Source organism: Myxine glutinosa, chromosome 14 (genome assembly GCF_964187855.1).
Source record: "Myxine glutinosa chromosome 14, kmMyxGlut1.1, whole genome shotgun sequence".
Classification (NCBI taxonomy): domain Eukaryota; kingdom Metazoa; phylum Chordata; class Myxini; order Myxiniformes; family Myxinidae; genus Myxine; species Myxine glutinosa.
The window spans coordinates 42894705-42909944 of NC_136274.1; the positions used below are offsets into that span (position 1 = coordinate 42894705).

General features: G+C 45.5%; 1 protein-coding gene across 3 annotated transcripts in view; it reads right to left on the reverse strand.

The window, feature by feature from the left end:
- Positions 1 to 15240, reverse strand: part of LOC137439717 (afadin) — a 90975-nt gene continuing 75735 nt past the window's right edge. For 2 of the 3 annotated variants that reach the window (XM_068135752.2, XM_068135754.2), the window contains 5 exons: positions 6765 to 6883; positions 6352 to 6677; positions 4378 to 6111; positions 2481 to 2696; positions 1 to 1106 (listed from right to left, as the gene is read on the reverse strand). In XM_068135752.2, coding sequence (XP_067991853.2) covers positions 1032 to 1106; positions 2481 to 2696; positions 4378 to 6111; positions 6352 to 6677; positions 6765 to 6883 — 2470 coding nt within the window. In that variant the 3' untranslated portion in view covers positions 1 to 1031. The remainder of the gene's footprint in view (positions 1107 to 2480; positions 2697 to 4377; positions 6112 to 6351; positions 6678 to 6764; positions 6884 to 15240) is intronic. The other variant, XM_068135753.2, reaches the window with a different exon arrangement.

The window sequence follows — 15240 nt, forward strand, 5'->3', positions numbered from 1 at the left end:
CATTGTTTGAAGTTTTAATTGCAAAACCAGCATTAGAAAAAGCCGTATAAAAACAAAAGCTCGTGAATGAGAATATATCCCTCCCGCTTTTTACATGTTGTTTTGATGAGGCACCATTATGCATATACAGTTGTTATATCTTACAGTGTACACACATCAACTCATATAATCTGAAAGATAATTTGAACTGGGTTTTTTTTCATCCCTCTGGGGGAAATGTTGGGGAGGTACAAGAACGAGACGAGTCCCTAAAGTCCTTGTGCAATGTTGATTTTACCAAATGTACATTGGACTGGTATTCAATTCTGAATTTGGCCTGTTGGTTGCCTCATTTCTTAAGGTGCAGCTGTGCTGCTGGTGCAGGGTCCCAACTTGTTCAAGGTGTCGGCGATAACTCGCCTCCTTGATGCGATAGGCACCACGGGATATTTTAGGCCCACCAACGAATGCTAGCGGATGGGACAGCCGGCTTAACGTCCTTCCATGGACAAGCTGATGCCTTGTCCTGCCTGAAAAGCACCAGGGTGACGGTTTAGAGCTGGGTCGGGATTCAAACCCAGCCGAGATGGCTCCGAGGTGAGTGTGCGTACCTGCAGGCTATCTTTCCCCCCCACACCCGCATACAATAATGGGTACAAATGGTTGAGGAGTGAGTTTCAAACAAATGTAATTAATACTTTCAAATGCTGTCAACAATAATAATAATAATAATAATGCAGAGCATGTGCCATGACAGTGCAGGATGTGTGATAAAATGCTTCTTAAAATGGGGTTTGAGGCCTGTAGTGAATGCAATCATCAAAACACAATGCTTTGAGTGCTACATTTTGGACCAGGGTGTAAAGAGGTGCCTCAAAGAGCCTCAAAAGGGGAGACATCCCCATCTTCTCCACCACATTCTTGTTTGACAATGATGCAGACACCAAAAAGTGTGCGTACAACAGGAGGTTCCGAAGGCTTTCAAGTTTGTAAACGTTAAGTATTTACACATAATGAGGTGAACATGGGTAAGGGAGTAGGTTGACACCTTTCTATCTGCCGGAACTTCGTTCCTCGAGGATCATGATTTCATTGGCTGCCTCCATTTCCTCTGGGGCTCCTCCTACCTGCAGTGCACAGACGAGTGTCTTATCATACCTGCGCTGACTTTTACGGTTCAAATAGTTGTGGCTCCGTTCCTTTTCCACATTATCAGAAAATATTTTCTTATTGTGGAAATTGAATTGCTGATCGAAACAATTGTTGGTAAACAGTTACAAAAAGGTCGTACCCTCGACACCACGGTATAGGAACCAAATGGTGATGCAGCGGCACTCAATTCTGGCTAACCAACGGGGTTTTGGAATGAAGTTAAGTGTAATAGGTTAAGTGTAATGGATTTGCACGATAGTTGAGCATGTGTGATACAGTGGGAACTAGAACGGCACTCAATAGAGAGTATACCTCCGCCTGGTTGGCCATATCACTCAATGGTGAAGAATTACTTAAAAAATTAAATAATTCTCATATCCGAATCCATATTCAGATCTTCACCAAAATCGAATCGATTCTTCCTTGTCACACACACAACCTGTTCACCAAGTTTCGTCCAAATCCGTCCATAACTTTTCGAGATATCCCGCAATGTATCGTTTTTGGCTCTGTCTCACAATGGTGAAGAATCACTTAATAATTAAATAATTCCCATATCCGAATTCATATTCAGATCTTCACCAAAATCGAATCGATTCTTCCTCGTCACACACAAAATCTGTTCACCAAGTTTCGTCCAAATCCATCCATAACCTTTTGAGATATCTCGCTACGTATCGTTTTTGGTTCTATCTCCCAATGGTGAAGAATCACTTTAAAATTAAATAATTCCCATATCCGAATTCATATTCAGATCTTCACCAAAATTGAATCGATTCTTCCTCGTCACACACAAAATCTGTTCACCAGGTTTCGTCCAAATCCATCCATAACCTTTTGAGTTATCCCGCTACGTATCGTTTTTGGTTCTATCTCCCAATGGTGAAGAATCACTTAAAAATTAAATAATTCCCATATCCGAATTCATATTCAGATCTTCACAAAAATTGAATCGATTCTTCCTCGTCACACACAAAATCTGTTCACCAGGTTTCGTCCAAATCCATCCATAACTTTTTGAGATATCCTGCTATGTATCGTTTTTGGCCCTATCTCACAATGGTGAAGAATTACTTTAAAACTTCTAGTAGCCGGATCCGAATCCGGATCTTCACCAAAATGTAATCAAAATGATCTTCATCAAAATGTAATAAGAACAAATTATAAAATTTCGTCCTTGTGACATACGCTACATCTCTGCCAAATTTCGTCCGAATCCGTCCACAACTTTTTGAGATATTTTGTTCACAAACAAACAAACGGACAAACAGACAGACGGGGGTGAAAACATAACCTCGATCCATCTTTGGTGGCGGAGGTAATAACAATGGACAGAAACGCACACTCACCCTGAAGTTATTCTGTGGATCCATCCTCTGGTCGTGTCTTAGGCCATACGAGTTGTTCCGCATGGGCATCCTGGAGTTGATGGGAAGTGGATTGACACGGGAGTTCAAGTGGTTGGACCAGCGGGGATCTTGCCCTTGTGTTGGCGATTGATCGGAGGTAAATTGACCGTCAACCCCGTTGTACCGTGAAACAGCTCCTGATTCACGACTCCACATCTGCAAAGAAAATAGCAATACGATTAGAGTTTGCATGATTGCCATCGGTATATTCAGGACTAAGGCTGGCAGGATGGCTAAGAGGTACATCCCCTTACCTTAAAGCCGTCTAGCCTGGGTTAAAATCCCAAGCCCAGCTATAAACTGCCTTCCTGGTGTTCCACAAGCAGGGCGATTCATCAATGTCTGTGCCGTTCCTCGGATGGACGTTAAATTGGGTGTCCCATCTGATATCATTAGTTGGTGGGAGTAAAATATCCTGCGGTATCTTTCTGGAACAGTAGGCGAGCTATCGCCGGCACCATGGCCAAATTACAAATTCCTCCGCTAACTACTGCTGGGAAGGCAATGGCAAACCACTCAGTGTAAGCCTTGCCAAAAAACTGCTTCGGCAGCACCAATGCTCCGTAACAGCGTATGGTGCATCAGAATATAGAGAACTTAGCAAGTTTATTTAAACGGCCAGGTTAACCAGTTTTCCACCTCACGCTTAGCACCTGGGACTGCACGTTGTTACGTGTTACCTCCCCAAACCCCGGTGACGGTGCCCCTCAGAGTCTCGAGAGGGAACACGGCAGAAAGATTTGTTATTTTGAGTGTTCTAATAAACCATGGTAAAACCACACCCATGCAATAGTATAGAACAAAATAAATAATTGTATTAAGAACTCTCACATACACAATAATAACACTCTTAACGAAAGTAACAAAAATATCATTTGCATCTCATGAACAATACATATGATGGTACCATCATTCCCCAATACTCTCAAAGCAATAAACTCACGATACGCCAAACGTGAGTGGAATGTAACAATCCCAAAGTCCGTGCACAAATCCCCACGCTGGGTGAAGGTCGAAGTCGTGCAGAACGGCAAGAACAACAGGCAGGTATCGGCACGGCTGCGGACAAGGAGTTACAAGGTGAGAGGTCGGGTCGATGGCGGCACGGGGTAACGATCCCCCAAAACGTGAGTGCAACCCATGCCGCACGTCCACCAACGATTAAGGCGATATGGGAACCAACGGCGATCCACACGGTGATGTCGATATGGGAATCCCAACGACAAAACGAGATGTACCAAGCGGACAGCCTCTTCAAGGACAAAATGGCAGATCGGCCTATAATGGAGGCGCTTGCTTTCCCGCCAACAATAGTTCACGCTTGGTACCAAAACCTGAGACGCAGGTTTAATTGCAATCACAATATGGGACGATGTCGCGGGCAATCCCTTTCACGGGAAGCCTCAATTCATTCGCGACTAATATCGGGGAAGTCCACTCGCAGCCTCGATGCGACTCACGGCCGTCTCTTTTCCCCGCCGATTTTCCTCCTCTCACCTCTTCCGGTTTCTTTGCCACGTTTTTATTTTTCCTCCACAAACATTTATTTTTATCTTTCACCAAAGTCATCTCCATTTCTCACAGAAATCTTAACAGCAATACTACCTGAAACTAAAAATCCTACAAGTAAATAATAACAACAAAGGCGGAAGTGACGAATCCGTAACAATGTGTTGATGCAACTTGAGGCGTGAGATAGCGAAACATACCATTTCCAAAGCGACAGATTGCACTTTTACCTGGAATGGAAACGCAGTTATATATGCCGTAAGCATTAACTATTATTGCTGTGCTTTCTCCAATTTCATCTAACTTTGTAAATTAGGTCAAATCATACCTCCAGCTGAAAACTGTTGTCAACATCCAGAGTCTGCGTGTAATAAGGCTTTTCATCTGCCATGAGTTTCTGTGACGGTGCAGATCTGGGCCTGGCAATTTCACTTCTCGAGCGGGACACGTTTCTCTCCAACTGGTGGATGTCTCCCAGCAGTCGGCGCATAGCTTCAGGAAGGGCCACCTTGGACCGAGCATTATCCTGGCCACCAACAGGCTCACTCCCCTGCATCTCCCATTCCCCAATTCCAGGTGGCACGCTTTGCTCAAAACCTTGAGGGATGCCATAGTTTGTTCCTCGTTGTTGACAAGGGTGGTACTGCATGGTACCTACGTCGGATGATATTCCGGTCACGTATAATTCTGATCCTGTAGGTGCCAGTCCATGTTTGAGGGATTGAGTAAACATTGGGCTTGACATACTGTCAGTGATTTTTTTTCCATTTGGATTGACCTGGAAGCCACGAGTAGCTGCGGAAGCTCCAAGCCTTGCTCTATCCAATGCACCTTGTTGCCATATTAACGCTAACTCGCTAGAGTCGGATTCTGAAGATATACTGTTGGAATGAGAATACATTCGAGATGGTACCGCAGGTGCATTGCAACTTTGAGCAGAAACACCCGGATACTCTTCATTGCCTGCGGGATCTATAAACACCACTTCTGCGTGGATTAAACCGGAAGATGGCGGATGCTCCACCAGATGTTGATGAGAGGCAACGTTATCTTGCTGCCTCCTGTAATCTAAAATTCCAGCAGAATTGTGGCCAGGAGAAGAAGTCAGTGTCTGCATAGGTCTTTGTGGTTGTTCCACAGTGTAGTATTGTTGTTTCGAATTAATTTGACCATAAGGAGGTTGATGTTCCCCTGCATCTTGCGATCCATTTATCCTGTTGACCTGTGGGAAACCTTGTGGAGAAACTGCATGTTTGTAATATGCAGGTACTGGTAGTGGATGAAAACTTTGAGAATTGAACGTGTTATCCGCAACATTCTGAGGAAACTGAGCTCCAAAAGTCTTCGCCGAGTGATACTGTGGATTGGGAAGATGTTCCATGGGCGACAGACCATTTGCATCAATGATTTTGGCAAACTGATTACTATTGACATTTGCAACAGTAGCTGGGGTGCGTCGCATTTCATTGTGCGCAGTGTGTGTCACCACAGGTATTGGTACTGCCGTTCTTGGGTTAGCATGCACGTAGGTTTGCACGTTCATTGCCAGACCAGTACTTTCTCGCCCATAACGGTTATCTTCAAAGATGGTGGGAAGCGTCGTGTCTGACGAGCCGTATGTTGAATGCTGGGCGAGCGGGTTGCTTATCTCCGGGGCGGCAGCACGAAACAACAGTGGGCGGAAGTTTGCGGGACTGCTCTGATGTGCCCTGGTTTCATCCTGTCTGTTCATGTCTCCTGCCGCAGGCCTTGCCTCCGTCCTTTGCTGTGGTGCGGTCGACGTGGCCCAGTTGCCGTCCTGGCGTACGCAGCCTGCCGGCGCTCCCATTAGGATCTGTCTCGGTTTTGCTTGAAACCCGTCAGGGTTTGTCAAACATGGCTGCCTTGTTGGGTTCTGGCCATTGTTTGTATCGAGTCTCGTTGCTTCCCGCATCTGAACCTGTTGGTTGTATTCTAGTATGAGGTCATGCAGCTGAACCTGCTCTGTTTCCGTTCTGTTCTGTTTTCTTTCTAATCGAATAATCTGATGCTTCAGCAGCCTGATGACATCCACACATTCTTCCTGGGAACAGAAATATTTGGGTCAAGGACAATGACGCTAAGAGTGATTCATTTATATTTCCTGTAAGAGGACGACCTTGTACTTCATGCAATGTTCAATTTATGATATTTAGAATGAAAAATGCAAGTCTTTGTAATATACAAAGACCAATGTGAAACATGAGTATTGAGTACCCTTGCACCATCTACTACATAAATATGTCACAAGTGCAAGTTTATTAATTTGTTTTAATTTACATACCACAGGGTTGATCTTGGTTTCTGTTCTGTTGAGCAGAGATGGTCGAGGTACCATAGCTCCAACCTCTCCTGCACATGTTGTATGAGCCTCCTCGGGTGAAAATGCACCTCCAAAGGTTCCAGGCTCAAATTTCTCTCCAGCAGCAATCAAGGGCCTATCTCTTGGTCTTTTCACAATTTCTCCAGCTCGCAACATCTTCCCAGTTCCTTCAGGTCCAGTTTGGGCTTCCTTGGTCCATCCAGCTATCAATGCATTCCCAGGAGCGCTCTGTGGGCGCTGAAGTCTCCTTGGATCTCCCACATGCCTTGGTTGATTGTGTATATGGTCTGAACAATGCACGTTACACGTTTCATTCAGTTGTATGGTACGTGAGGATATAGAGGATATCGTGCATCAACAGAGAGGGAAGTTACCTGTTTGAGACTGTGGCATTGCTTGGTTGAGGGACCCTGCCAGACCATGCCTGGCTGCCGCTCCCTTAGCCACCTGCAGGTCCACTACAGAACCGGTGCAAGACAGCAGGTGCAGAACGCTGCCAATAAGAGTCATATTATTAATCATAGTCGTACACAGGGCAGAAACATTTGATGTGTTCTGCCAATGTCACAATAACAATATCACCCACCATTGTGCTATCAGCAATTCCGCGACTGATTTATTATTAAATTTGTAATTTGGTCAGGGTGCTGGTTATAGCTTGCCTACTCATTGTGAAGAATACCATTAGATCTTTAATATCCACAAATTAATGCTGGCAGATGGGAAGCCCAGTTTAACGTCCATCCGAGGAAAGGCACACACATGAATGAACAATGAATCGCCGATGACGGATCGGGATGATAGTTTATTGCTAGGTCAGGAATCGAACCCAGGCGAGACAGCTTAGAAGTGTGTGTGCATACCTCTAGGCCATCCTGCCAGAACCTTAATGCACCGTAGTATAAATAGTAAAAATGAATCTAAAGGCCACAATGCATAAATCAACAAGAAAGAGCAATCAAAGATTGCAAACCCTCGCCAGGATGTATTTTCAGAGGTTTTTAAGGCTTTTGTGTTAAAACAAATATGGCGGCCTAACCACGTGACCGATGACGTAGTCATTATTTTTTTTTCTAAACTAATTTATTCCTAGATTATGCTCAAGAATTTCATCTTGATCGATGAAGTTTCGTACTTGTCGAATTATGACGTCATAATGGAGGCACCTATGACATCATAATTAACATATTTTATTCCCCATGGAGAGTTCTTTACAATGACCCATGTTTCAATTTTTTCTACTAGCAACAGTACCCGCCCTATGGGCGGGGCTTCAATTGGGAAGCCCAAATGAAAAGATAAAATATCAGAAATTGAAGGCTTTTTTATTTTAAACGATTCATATAAACATCCGTTGAATCATATCACACGCAAATCATAAAAATCTAAACAGTACATGGCTAAACAGTACATGGACGATCACGTACCACGTACGTCTCGCGTCTCGCTCGCTCTCATGTTGTCCCGATAATGATCCTTCCGCAGGCTCACCAACGGAAACCTTGTTACGACTTTTACTTCCTCTAGACAGTCAAGTTCGCTCATCTTTTCGGTGCACCGGCGCGAGCTGAGAACGGCCGTGCAGGGGCTGATCCGAGGATCTCATCAAACCGTCCGATCGGTAGTAGCGACGGGCGGTGTGCACAAAGGGCAGGGACTTAATCAACGCGAGCTGATGACTCGCGCTTACTGGGAATTCCTCGTTCGTGGGACACTGTCTCAAGCCCCAGTCCCCATCACGGATGGGGCTCAGTGGTTTACCCGAGCCTGATGGCGAAGGGCAAGGTACACACTGGCCTGTCCAGTGTAGCGCGCGTGCAGCCCCGGACATCGAAGGGCATTAAACGTTCATTAAACATTAAACGTTCATTAAAGGATTACGAAACGAAAAACATTACGAAATTACGTTCACACCGTCACGTCAAACACTACCGTAAACACATACATCATCACAACATTGTCACAATGAGAACATCGTCACAATGAACGTTATGCGAACGTGAATGTTATGTTATGCGGGAGTCCAAACCTGAGAATGCTGGAGACCAAAGCTGAAATTGGGAAAACTAAATAGCCCATTTTACTCCCAGGGGTCCCAGGATTAACCACCCAAAATATCTTTGCGATCGGTTCAGCAGTTTTTACGGTACCTTCGAACAGACAGACAGACATTTGGTGAATTATAGTTGGATTCAGCGCTTTCGGAGATATAGAGGTGCAAGGTTTTTTCGGTTTTTCCAAAATGGCGGCCGACCCACGTGACCTATGACGTCATAATTATCAGAAAAAAAATTATACAGGTGGAGTTGCACCTATGGTGAAAATTTCCTGTCAATCGGACCAACGGTTGCAGAGAAAATCATATTTATTCGGTGTGCACAAGCAAACAAACAAACAAATAAACAGACAAACAGACTCAAATGCAACACCCTCTCCTCAGGCGAGGGTAACAATGATTAAAGTAAAACATAAACGCTTTTGTTATTACAAACAAAATATTGTAATAACAAACAAAATGTTATAACAAAATATTACTCGATTATAACCAAGCTTTTTCTCTCCATATATGTGAAAATGTCCAAATTTCTTTATGGTGGCCATATTTCACTATTCGTCTTGATCTCCTTGCAGACTCTCCTGCCTTTATAACAATTTCTGTGAAAACACATCTGTATGTTAAAGTTGCCTTGATTTATTAATTTTCCATAAAGGTTATATTTTAATGTTTTATTACCTCTGCCATCTGCGATGGGCGGAGGTTATTTTTTCAACCCTGTCTGTTTGTTTGTGTGCAGGATATCTCAATAAGTTGTGGAAGGATTCAAATGAAATTTGGTCGACTGGTTGGGTGTGTGACAAGGACGAATTGACTAGATTTTGGTGAGGATCCGGATCCGGATACTTGAATTTTTCAGTGATTCTTCACCAGGGTGACAAGGATGAATTGATTCAACTTCCTCTCCTACCTCCCATTCCTCCTCTCCTGCCCCCCATTCCTCCTCTCCTGCTCCCCATTCCTCCTCTCCTGCCCCCCATTCCTCCTCTCCTGCCCCCATTCTGCCCCATTCCTCCGCTACTGCCCCCCATTCCGCCCTTTGCTTCCTGTCCTACCACCCAATTCGTCCCACACCCACTGACTGTTTGTCGAAAACTCCCTCTATCTTGGCTTTCAACTTTGTTGTTGTTTCCCTCCTCTCTCAACTGTTCTTTTTGTCCTGATGTGTTCAGTGTCGTAATATGAGTGAGCTCTTACACGAGCCTCGACTTTGTATACAAAAAAAAAAAAAAAAAAAAAAAAAAAAAAACTTAGGTGAAGATCTGAATTCGGATCTCAATTAGGATCTGATCTGAATTATAAAGTGATTATTCATCATTGAATGATAGGGCTAAAAACTTTATATAGCACGATATCTCAAAAAAGTTGTGGACGGGTTATGACAAAACTTGGTGGAAGAGTTGAACAAGAAGACAACTGATAAAATTTTGGTTCAGGTCCGAATTCAGATCCGGCCTATCAGTGTGATACAAAATGTAATCTAATCTAACTGGCGGAGATACGCCTTTCTAGTTCACTACTGTTATCTTTCATCAATTAAACAAGCATTCTGAGTATTGCGCTGCAATACATGTCCCCTACCGGCAGTCTGTCGTCCGGAAAACTGTTGGGGAATTTTCCAAGGGTTATTTATCCACAGGTTCTGAATCGTTCCCAATCGCCAATTACCTCAGGACGGGCTCACCTGTGATTCGCACTCGGGACTTCGATTTATACACCTTGCAGACAGGTCAGCAGAAGCACGAGAAAATAAGTTGTTGATAAAGAACCTTTCGAGTTGCTAAATATCAGCAATTTATTATATTTTCCGGTTCACGATCAATGATCGATGTGTATATATATATATGTTGCTCGACTTGGCTCCGCCCCTCCTGAAAGCGCATGCTGTGTCGCGCTTTTGAGGTTCACGAGACGAGGCTGAGGGGGTGCGGTGCGGCTTGAGGAGAACTCTAGAATAAACAAGAGATATCCATTTTTAAAATATTTTCGTTTACTTAACGATATCTGCCAAACCACGTGCCCTATCGCAAATTCCAAAAGGACATTTTAGTAGACTGACATGCTGAACAGATCTGTGAAGTTTCCCCTTGATTGGATCAAAAATGAGGTAGCGGCTCGGTTTTAAAGGTTCATGCTTAAAAACGTCATAACTCTGAAACCATGTGACGCATGACGTCATGCTCACTGACTTTTTTGTTTGTCAAGGGTATGCGATTCTGCCTGTAAAGTTTGGCCTCGATCTGTTCAGCCGTTGCAGAGAAAAAGGGGTTTGCGTGTTTTCGCAAAAAACAATATGGCGGCCGAACCACGTGACCTGTGACGTCATAATTACCATTAAAATATTCTACAGACCGAGTCCCTCATATGGTGAAAATTTGATCTCAATCGGTCCAATTATTATTGAAGAGAAAATCTTTTTTAAAGGAAATTCGCGAGATCTCGCGAGATCTTGGAGACGGCGGCAGGGATTTTCGAAGCTCCACACGGTCTCCACGTTTTTCGAAGTTAAGTCTGTTCACAATTGTATTTTGTCGAAACTGTATTTATCTTTCGGTGTGTGAAGTTATTGTGTGCAACTTTGGTTGTTTCTCGGTGTTTATCTTTCATAAATTGATCGTCTGTTTGCCGTGTCGTGAGCAAGGCCTTGTACAGTGTGCACTGTACAACCTTGAGGCTTTGTTTTTCTCTCAGTGGTCCGTCGTTTGTGATCCAATAACTTTCGTTCTCTGTATTCCCAGGCTTTTCACCCATAGCCTACTTCCTTGTGTAAATCTCAACTCAAAAAAAAAAAAAAAAAAAAAAAAAAAAACATTTCCTTCTCTGTTCTCATTCGTTTATTCATTCTTATTCGTTCGTTCGTTCTTCGACCACGTGTTTCTCCCCCATTTCCCCAGATAGTTTTCACTCATTAACCTTCAATGTTTACACTTTCCCCTCAAGTTATGTATTCCGTCATATTTTATAACACCTTTTTCTTCTTCTTCTTTAAAAGGCTGCTTTCGACTTGCTCACCAAATCAATTCATCCCAAAAAAAATATCCATCTCCTATAGTGCCTTTGTTCTACATTCCCTAAACTCTCCTGCACTCCATCCTCCATCCAGCGTCCTTAAACGTATTTTTAACTCGAAGGTCACAAGAAACTCATTTTGCAATAAATGTTCGTCTCCCATAAATCGTACACTTTCAAAAATCCAATCTCACCCCTCCCCTCCAAATCTTCCCCATAACCCCTCCCCTCCAAATCTTCCCCATCACCCCTCCCCTCCAAATCTTCCCCATCACCCATCCCTTTCAAATCTCCCCCCTTGCCCCCTCCCTCCTAAACTACTCCCTCACCCCTCCCCGCCAAGACGCCCCCTCGCCCCTCCCCTCCTAGACTCCTGCCTCACCCCTCCCCTCCAAATCTCCCCCATATCCCATCCCTTTCAAATCCCTCCCCTTGTCCCTTCCCTCCCAAACTCCCCCCTCACCCCTCCCCTTCAAATCTCCCCACCCTCATTGCTTCTCAATTTCCCCCCGCTCACTCCCCCTCCTCAAAGCATCCTCCCCGCTTCTTCCCCCTTCAAACTCTCACCTCCATCTCCCCCAACCTTCTGCCTCGCTCTTCCCCCTCCTCAAATAACACCTCATTGTGGCTCACCCAATCACCATCAAACCTTTTGTCCGCCCCATCCTTCCCTTTCTCCGAGCTATTCTGAAATCTCTGACACACCTTCAACAGCTCTCCCTACCTCTTCCACCTCTTCCACATCTTACCCTACCCCTCCTCCCCCCTGTTCTGTATCTGATGCTCCCCCTTCCTCTTCATTAACGGTATGGACCTCAAACATCCGGGGCCTTCGTTCAAACTTAACTGATCTCTCCATACAGGTTGCTTCTGTCAAACCAGACGTGATCTGCTTAACAGAAACTTTCCTCCTTTATGATGTCTCTGATTCCATAGTATCTCTCCCGGGCTACTCCCTCCTCCGGTATGATAGACCTGAGCCTCGTCCTGGAGGCGGGGTTGCTATCTTTATCAAAAACTCTCTTCCTCACTCGCCCTGCACTGCACTCTCTCCACCTCACCCCCAGGAATACCTCTGGCTACGGCTTCCCCTTCGCTCCCACCTCTTGTTCATATGTGTGTTGTACCGTCCACCAAACAGTGATGACTCCATCTACATCTCGCTGTCTGATGATATGGACCAACTTCTATCTACTCATCCCAACTCTCTCTTCCTCATATGTGGTGATTTCAACTGTCATCATGCCAGTTGGCTGGGTGTGGGTACCTCTCTCACCAGCCATGGCTCCTCAGCAAAGGACTTCTGCGACTCACTGGGACTGACACAATCTGTCAATTTCCCGACCCGGATCTCAGTCAACGGAACATCTTCTCTTCTGGACTTGGTTATGACTAACTTCCCTGAAAATGTCTGCTGCTCTTCTTCTGCTCCGATCGGATCATCTGATCATGTCCTTGTTAAAGTGGACATCTCTCTGACCATCCTCAGGGAGCCTGCTCAGCGTCGACGAGTCTGGCATTTCACTCAGGCCAACTGGCACGGTCTTCAAGCAGCCATCAATCATCTGGACTGGTCTCCCATCTCTACCACCTCTGACATCAACTCATCCTGGGAATTCTTCCAAAGTAAATTGCTCTCTCTCATGCACAGATTTATCCCATCTCGTCTTCAGTTGTCATACCCTTCCTCCCGTCCATGGTACACGGAATCTTGTGGTGAGGCTGTTGCCCAGAAACAACTTGCCTTCGTCTCCTGGAAAGCAAATCCAACGGAAGGAAATCTCATTTCCTTTCACAAAGCCCGAAACAAGTGTGTGTCCACCCTCAGGAGAGCCAGGAAACAATATCTCTCCGTTCTCAAGACCGAACTCTCTTATCTGTCTCCCTCTTCCAAATCCTGGTGGCGTCTGGTCAAATCCGTTTCTGGTGTTTGTTCCCCCTCCATCCCCTCCCTTACCTCAAACGGCTACACAGCTGACTCCGCACGTGAAAAAGCTGAATGCCTCAACTCTGTGTTTGCCTCTAAATCTTGTGTCCCAAACCCATCCATCTCTGTACCCACCATACCCAGTCGTACCCTGCTGCTCCTGGACTCCGTGTCCTTTCCTCCTGACAAGGTGGAAAAGTTTCTGTCAACCCTCGACTCTGATTCTGCAACTGGACCCGACGGCATCAGCCCACGGGTCCTAAAATCCTGCTCTGCTGCTCTATCTCACCCTCTCTCTGTTCTCTTCACCCTCTCTTTTGCTCAAGGTCAACTGCCATCTGCTTGGAAATCAGCCAACATCACCGCTTTGCACAAAAAAGGTGCAAAAACAGATCCTAGCAACTACAGACCAATCAGCCTTCTCCCAATTATCAGCAAAGTCATGGAATCCATCATTGCTTCTGATATGAAATCTTTCCTCTTCTCCAATGGCTTGATCTCTGATCATCAATTTGGTTTCAGACCAGGTCACTCTACTCTGGACATGCTGCTTCTGCTGTCTCAACAATGGATGGAGGTCCTCAATGCCAAACAGGAAATTAGAGCTGTCTCCCTCGACATATCACGTGCCTTCGACACGGTCTGGCACCCCGCTCTGCTCACCAAACTCTCCTCCTTTGGTATCCATGGAAATCTCCACGCATGGCTGGCGGACTTCCTCTCTAGTCGTCGTCAACGTGTGGCCCTGAATGGTTTTCTCTCATCTCCTCTTCCTGTTCAGGCTGGAGTTCCCCAAGGCAGTGTTCTGGGCCCCGTGCTTTTTCTGGTCTTCATCAATGATCTCTCTGACTCTCTCGAAAATCCTCTCTATCTCTTTGCTGATGACTCCACTCTCTGCCGCTCCATTCCTCTTCCCTCAGATCGGCAGTCTGCTGCCTCCTCACTCTCTGAAGACCTGGACAAAATCACAGACTGGTCAAACAAGTGGAACATGTCTTTCAATCCTGACAAATCTCACACTCTTACTATGTCTCTCCGAAAAGATCGACTGGACAACCCTCCCATCTACTTTCTCAACAATCCTCTCCAAGAAGTTCTGTCGCTCAAGATTTTGGGTCTCACTATCTGCCATGATCTTTCTTGGGAAAACCACATTTCCAAGCTGGCCTCCAAAGCCAGTCGCCGACTGGGCATCCTCCGTCGTGCGAAGTCCTTCCTCGGCACACCTGAGCTCCTCACCACATACAAGGCTTTCATCCGCAGCTCAATGGAATACTGTTCTCCCCTATGGGCCGGTGCTCCTGCCTCACACCTAGCTCGGCTTCACGCTGTTGAAACCAAAGCTTTCAGAATTATTGGAATCTCCCGCGATGAAGCTATCTCTGAGGGCCTTTCACTCACTCACCGCAGGCAGGTAGGTGGTCTTTCTGTCTTCTACCGACTCCTCTCCGGCCTTGCACCCCCAGCTCTCTCTGTGCTCTGTCCCCCAAATATTCCTACAGGTCGCACAAGATCTGCCAGCAACCCTCTGATGGTTAAACTGCCGAAATCTCGGCTCTCCGCTCACCTTCACTCTTTCATTCCTCTTTTCTCCCGCCTCTGGAACAAACTCCCTCACTCCCTTCAATCCCACTCCTCCCTCCAGGTCTTTAAAACAGCTGTTCACCACCATCTCTTATCTTCCCCCATCCAAAACCTTGATCTTTTCTACCCCCGCTAATTCACCCCAGATCCACCTTGTTTGAAATTCCAACTTCTTTCCTGGAAGTCCTGGCAGTGTCCATATGTTTTATACCTCTCCCACTGCCCCCTTCCCACGCCCCCCCCCCCCCAAAGCCCTCGCCCTCTCTCAGATCTC